This window comes from Hibiscus syriacus, unplaced genomic scaffold (assembly GCF_006381635.1).
Source record: "Hibiscus syriacus cultivar Baekdansim isolate YM2019G1 unplaced genomic scaffold, ASM638163v2 tig00112977_pilon, whole genome shotgun sequence".
Taxonomy (NCBI): Eukaryota; Viridiplantae; Streptophyta; class Magnoliopsida; order Malvales; family Malvaceae; genus Hibiscus; species Hibiscus syriacus.
In genome coordinates, this window is record NW_024063429.1 from 107,305 (window position 1) to 115,123 (window position 7,819).

Below are 7,819 nucleotides of genomic sequence, written 5' to 3' on the forward strand. Positions count from 1 at the left end.
TATTTATTTGGCTGAAAGAATAAGAAGAAGATGTCAGTGTGACGAAATTTCCAAAATTTTTATTATTTTAATTTTATGTCTTTTGTTTCAGATTCATTAACTGACAACCCTCGCTACATGCAATGCATCTTTCCTGGGAACTTTTCTTTTCTCGGCCAACCGTACATTGTATTATATTAAAATTTAGTATATAATATTATAAAATATTTTCAAGGATAAAGTTTTGGTTAATTCCTGAATTTCACTTTTTTTTCTCACATTAATCCATAAATTTCTGGGTAAACTACACGGGTGACCTCTAAACTATAGTCAAAAATCATTTTTGACCACTAATGTTTCAATTTGATCAAACATACCATCCAACTATTGAAATACTTCAATCAAGTCACATGTCGTTAACAGTTAATGGAACAGGTGACGTGGCAGTTAAAAACATTTTGGTATAATTATACAATTGGTCCACATTACTTATATTCTTTCAATTTGGTCCTCATTTTAATAATTAAAATCATGACACATGTCATCATTCGATTGGAGGACTAAATCTATAAATTAAAATAAATTTAAATAATTAGTCTTCCAATCGACTGATGACATGTATCATTATTTTAATTTATTAAAATGAGGACCAAATTGAAGAATATATAGCAACATGGATCAATTATGTAATTATACCAAAATGTTTTTAACTACCATATCACAGGTTTCGTTAACCGTTAATGGTAGGTGGCTTGATTGAAATATTTAATAGTTTGATGGTTTGTTTCATCAAATTGAAACATCGATGGTCAAAATGATTTTTGACTATAATTTAATAGTCAATCGTGTAATTTACCCTAAATTTTCTCATCTCTTATTGAATTTATTTGTTTCACTCTCGCCTTTAAACTAAATAAAAATAAAAATTAAAGGGTAAAGTACACGAGGATCCCTGACTATAGGATATTACTTTATTAAATCTCTTGACTATTAAAAGTTGCAAATGGTCCTTTGAAAGTTACTTTGTTAAGTCCCTCGCTTATCAAAAGTTACAAAATTGTCACTCGACTATTCATTATGTTTCAAGCTCGTCATTTTCCATAAAAAAATTAACAATTATCTGACCTGGATGTTAACACGTTGACTGAGATATGATAGTCGTTTGAGATTATAATATAAAATTTTATTACATCTTAGTCAGTAGAATAACGTGTAACTCAGATTGTCATCAATTTTTTAACAAAAAATAATGAGTTTGGAACATAATGAATAGTCGATAGACCATTATGTACTTTTATTAGTCAAGTGACTCAACAAAGGCAACTCCCTATAGTCAGATAACCATTTTATAACTTTTAATATTCTAAGGACTTAACAAAATAATATCTTATAATCAGAGACTATTATGTACATTACCCAAATAAAATAACTTATTTAATTAATAAATAATGAATTAACTAACTAAAAATTAACAGAAGGACCAATCACGAAATCTATATTTTCTTGTAAAGTTTATTCAACTTTGCTTGCCTTTGAAATAAAGAAATCGCTAACGTTGTCTCTTAATTAACATTAAATTGAATTTTGGACGGTGTATAAAGTAATTATTTTTAGGCCTAGCATGCAAGATTCTAGGTTTCCCTTATCATTTGAAATAATAATATAGTTCTCTTAATTATAATTTTTATTTTAAATTAATTTATAAATTTAAAAGGTTTTTGTATTAATTTTTAGTTTTTAAATTAATATTTATATTTTAAAATATTTTTATATCAATCCTTAGAGCTAATAAAGATATATTTTAAAGGTGATGATAGTTGAAATTATGATACTCTAAAAGAATTTAAGGACATTTAGAAATAGATAGTTTTTTTTAGAAGATCACGTGTTGAATTTTAGAGGCTTCAAAAATATATTAATTTAAAAAAAGAATGATATAAATCCAATTTCCAAGACTTTTAAAAAATTCAAGTTAACTAAACATTAATGAAACTATCAACATTGAATGTATCGATAGTTTGAGGATTGATAAATAATGTTTTAAAATTTAGGGTCTAATTTAGAATGAGGTTATACTTTGAGGACCAATATAGATTAAAAAAATGGTAGTTTGATTGTTAATTAATGATGAACAAGTTGGACAAGTGGGTGATTTTATTATCTTTAATTATTGTATGACTAATAATGGGGCTGCTCTCTACCATTTGATAAATGCAAGCAAATGCGAATCAAACTTATCAAGAAATTTTAGTATTAGCATCTAGCTTTTCGACTTTGATTAAAATTTGGTAGGTTAATCTACACTGTTGATCATTAAACTTTAGGGAAAAATACGTATTTAGTATCTAAATTATCAGTTTTGATTTATTTTAATACTTGATTTTTTTTTATTAATTTGGAGTAAGTACAAGGGTAAGTACAAGACATATGTTTATGATAACCTTCAACCTTTTGACATTAAACGCTCACACCCCTGACATCTATGGTGCTCGAACCCAAGTCATCAAGGAATAACAACGATTCCTTTACCGCAGAGGCCACTTGGGTCACAACTAAACTTTTATTTTTTTTAAATCATACCTAATGTTTAATTATTTTGTTTCGTTTTAGTAACCCGCCGTTAAAAACTTAACGCATTTTGTACCTAACTATCAATTTGGTATGTTTATTACCTAAACTTTCATTTTTTTCAAAATTTTGCGTTAAATTTTGAAAAGGATACTAAATGAAACAAAATTAAACTTTAGGTATAATTTTGAAAAAAATAAATGTTTATGTATTAAAACGAACTAAACTAATAGTTTAGGTACTAAACGTAAATTTATCCTAAATTTTAAGTTTTGTATTGATTTTATAATTGAAATTTAAAACACTCTTGTATAAATATTAAACTTTGGTTTTGGATTTAAGTGAGACGTTGAGTTGTTAAATCATTAAATTCCTGACGAGGTGATCATCATTTTCGTGTTGTTTTGATAAAAATTATCAATTCTTTCGATCGTCTGATCATCTCTATCCACCGGTCATCATCAACAATAAGATTAACATCAAATATTCATATTTTCTTCTTTTCCTTATGCTTAGAATGTTTTTTCACGAAACCACCTCAAAATAAATGAAGATCCATCCAAATGTTCAGTATTCTAATGTTCTGTTCTCTCTAACGATCGTCTAATGAGTGAGCTCGAAATATTTTTTTCGCATGTCGAAAGAATGTCTCTCTTTTAAACAACAACCTCAAATCTCTCCATTTCGGAAAAAGTGTTCAAACCCTAAAAGTTCCAGCTTATGCTGCCACAAAATTGGACAACATCAATTTAGGACTACTCTTGCAGCTGAATTTTATCAACGGTCCAAATTGTCGAACATTGAACTCACCCAAGAATGGATAAAAATTAATAATTCAAAATTGTAAGAGTGGGCCATGGTTGTTGTGTTGACGTGGGACAAAACAAAACAAAAATAAATAAATAAAATTGGCAATTTGCGGAAGAGGGGGGCCCATTTAGAGAAAATGCGAGTGCTTTGGGTTCTCTTGTCTTGGACAAAATGAAAAAGGATGTACATTGAATTTGAATACCCTTTTCTCTTTAATTTAATTACGTCGGTCCATCCTATCGTCGGAAAATCAATGTAAAACCCGATTTTTTTTTTAAAAGGGATTTCTTGAAATAAGTCAAAATCTTAAGGGTAAAGTACATAAATAGTATCTTGACTATAGGTACTATTTTATTAAATCTATTGGTTATTAAAAGTTGTAAATTGGTCTCTTTATTATAGAATGTTGTTTTATCAAGTCCATCGACAATTAAAAGTTACAAAATTGTTATATGACTATTCATTATGTTCCAAATTCGTCATTCTCCTTTAAAAATTAACGTTTGTCTAAGCTGAATGTTAGTATGATGATTGAGATATGATAGTCGTTTGAGATTCTATGATTAGATTTTGTCATATTATAGCCAAGAAGTTAATATTCAGCTCAGAATTCTATCAATTTTTCTAATGAAAATGGACGAGTTTGAAACATAAATGAATAGTCGAGTGACCATTTTATAACTTTTAATAGTCGAGGGACCATTTGTATACTTTACCCAATCTTTAAAGTAAAATTGTTTTAATTTAAGTACAAAATAATCAATTATGTTTTGCGAATTAAGTAATAGAACGTTATATCATTTTAATATCATAAATAAATAAATAATACAAAGTATATTTTTATTTAAAAATGATTTAATTTGATATATAATCATAAACATTATATAAGTTTTTTTATATATAAAAACAAGTATTCTTTTTATGGACTTACAAAGTACAAAAAGGCAACGGCAGCACTCAATTTTCCTCGTTTTTTCTATGAGCATATAGATGGATAAACACGGCGCCAGTTGGTGATATGGATGACGGCTGACGCGTCTCTTTATTATTGGGTAAAGTTTACTAGAGGTTCATGTCTTATATTCAAACCATCTTTTTACCTATTAAGTTTTCAAATGTTACAAAATACTCATTAAATTTATTATCAAACTATTATCAAATAATCTTAAAATTTATCATTATTTTATAAATGCAATAATAATTTGACAAAAATGCATCATAGGTCCCTATTCTTTTAAAAGAAAATCAATATAACCCTCATATTATTTTATTCCTTAGTATGACTCTCCAACTCAAAAAATAAACCCAATATGACCTTTTAAACTATATTTTTCATCTTTCACCTTTACATTATCGATGTGACAATTCACTAAACTGACGTAATGATCAACAGTGTTGACGTGACAATCCATAGTAGTTGATAACGTGATGGATAACATTACAAATAGACCAACACTATAATGGTGAACTTCCCACCTGTACTATAACGTCAACAACGGAAAAAAGTTGATCAAAGGACCACATTGAGTTTGTATTTGAGTTAGTTGGCCACATTGAGAGAGAAAATAATACAAGAGTCGTATTGATTTTTTTTCAAAAGTATAGACATCTTATTCCTTTTTACCTAATAATTTTGCAACATAAATAAATTTATTAACTAAAAAATCATTTCAACATGATTTAGTGATCATTTACATGCTTTACCATTAAGTAAATGTTATAAGCCCAAATTCCAACACAGCTAATCCAATCAGCCAACCTATGTGGACACTTGATTTTGGACAGAAATCAAAGGATGGAGAGAGATGCATGCACGGCCCTGAAGTTGAAGCAAAAGAAATAAAAATGCTTGAATTTGAATACAAATCTGTGGACATGCATATTGTTTGTCTTAAAAGTTTAATATTCTTCGACTTTACTAGGTATAAAGATGTTGGTAAATCACATATTACCAACCACGTTTCTCAATCATACTAATGAATAAAATAAAACATGAATGCATTGTGGTCAAGTGAACCTGTTGAAGAAACACCTATGCAATCAGTCTAAATTTAAAATAATAATAAAATAAAGTTTTTTTTAAAAAAATACTTTATTAGTTGAGAAATTATTTATCTGTGTTCCAACAGCTATTTTAGGAATGCAACAAAATAACAACACGGTTCCAAATGTATCATCGCCATTCATATAGGTGTAATTGAAAAAAAATCATCGAACCCTATCACCTGCTGAATCGGTTGAAGATCGACTCGACGACTGTAATATATCCTTCTTGTGGTTCCCCTAATTACCACGTTTGAATATGAGAGATGCCAGGTTAGCTCTCCACCCAATAATCAACGACGATGGTGGTTGTGTTTTGGGAAGAAGGGAAGCTAGTCCCTGACGCATGCTGTAACCGGGAACGATTGGATGATTGACATTTGTCTCTGCCATCCTGGAAAATGTTCCACAAGCACATTACCAAATCACCAAAGCATTGCTCAACTCAAAAGAGTCCATTTTTCTGATAAAAACTCACTAAACAAACGTGCGTGCAGACTAGGAAAGGAGCCGAGTATAGAAGTATGAAAGTATCATCACGGGCATCGTACATCAATAATACAAATTGGTGTGACAGAAGGAAAGGGAACAAGGTATAGAATAAGTATGAAAGTAACTAAATCTTCAAAGAGTGAAGAAATGAAGAGATCTAGAACTGGAATCAAAGACTTCCACAACTTCTAGTTTTATGACATGAAAGCAGGTAATGGAGACAAAAACAAAAACGATTACTGACTAGAACTTACGATTAACCCTAACGATTTTTGAAGAGTTTTTATTGCAGTAAATAATGTGTAAAAGCATAAAATCAGTCATCATGGTAGGCATACTACTGCAAGTCCTCAACTGTAATGCAAGGGAGCTAAATCCATATGCAGTCAAGATTACAGCAAAAAAATTGTGTTTTAAAAGTTGGCACGGGGAAAATCATCAGCTAGAGAAGCAGGCTAGAAATTCTCTAAGCACCAAAAATGGTGCAATCAAGATTCAGTATGATTGAAGATGCCACTTGAACCTCTCTAACTGTAAAGAGATTAATAAAGGAAAAACTTTTCTCTGCTGTCTTCCCAAATGTCAACGCCCCGCAGTTAACTTAATAAGAAGCTAAAGATCAACTAACCGGCGTAAAGATAAAGGTAGTCAACCCTACCTTCTTCCAAAACAAAGAAGCATCAGTTCCCTTAGGTGTTCTTAAAACAAAGAATAACATGTACTTAGCATAGTACTCAGGACATATTTTGGACAGGATGATCAAGGAAATGCATGCGGCTCAGAGTGCATGTGATTAGAAGAAAATTGTCTGGTAAAAGCATGTACCAGTACTTAATTAAGGATAATGAAATCATATTTAAAGAAAAAAAAAATAAATTATGCGTATTTGTTCTTTGTAAATTTTATCAAAAGCACCCTTATCACTATCAACATGATGGCAGTCGGCAAGTGAAAAACACCAGCAACCATATTCAGATAATAAATAACATAATTGCCTGAACATTTCAAAGTATCTATAGAATAGTTGCCATAATGGGTCCGAACTACTGCCAATAATTCATAAGGGAAATAAGGTAACAAAAACAAACAAAAGACAAAGCAACCGTAAAGAGAGATAGCCATACGTGGGAGGCACCGTCCCTTCAGAAGCAAATGTGGAAAGGCCTTGTCGTTGCTTGTGTTTAGGGTTGGAAGTGCATAGTACATATACTCGTCCGCGGCGCTTAACGGTTCTGCAGAACTCGCACATCTTTTTCACTGATGATCGCACCTTCATACTTAACACTGCATAATCCAAATATCATCAAACAAGCCAAATCATATATAACAATAACATAATTCAAATACGACATAGCTGGCGCAATTGCAGATATCGCGGTCATAAAATAACGGTTTCTGACGACACCGCTACCGTTCTATTGCGGTCGCGTACAGCTATTTAAATCCGTATAACTATAAGTAAGAAATGAATCAATGAAGCATAATTAGCAATTGCACAATAACTTTTTTGCAAGAAATTCAATTTCAGCCTCGAGAAAAAAGTATGAATTACTTTTTCACAAATCAAACGAAAATGAAAGACCCTTTACAGGTTAAATCGAACAAAAAAATGTAACAGAGTGATGCAGAGCAGAGAGCAGGTACACAAACCGAGCAATAACTCAAAATCCAATGGCTCAAGTAGAAACCAATCTTCAAGTTAAGTTTGGGGTTTCAGAAATTACCTTATCTAGTTTCTTGATCCGCCCGAACTTGAAAAACAAGAGAGCAGTGGCGAGAGGCTTGTCTAGCGGCGGTGATGTGCGAAGAAGGACGAGACTTGTGGTGGGCCGGCAATTTTTAAAAGAGAATGGTTTCAACCCTTGTGCAACATTGGGTTCGAATCCCGCATTTAAAAATAGACGAAATTGGGCCCAAAGGTTCCTAC

General features: G+C 30.9%; 1 protein-coding gene across 1 annotated transcript; it reads right to left on the reverse strand.

Annotated features, from left to right (window-relative positions):
- Positions 1–5,625: 5,625 nt before the first annotated feature.
- Positions 5,626–7,599, reverse strand: LOC120184904. The gene is made up of 3 exons (XM_039189260.1): positions 7,543–7,599; positions 7,017–7,176; positions 5,626–5,794 (listed from the first exon to the last, which is right to left on the reverse strand). The coding sequence occupies exons 2-3, from the start codon at positions 7,166–7,168 to the stop codon at positions 5,641–5,643; spliced, it is 306 nt and encodes a 101-aa protein (XP_039045191.1). The 5' UTR covers positions 7,169–7,176; positions 7,543–7,599; the 3' UTR covers positions 5,626–5,640.
- Positions 7,600–7,819: the final 220 nt, after the last annotated feature.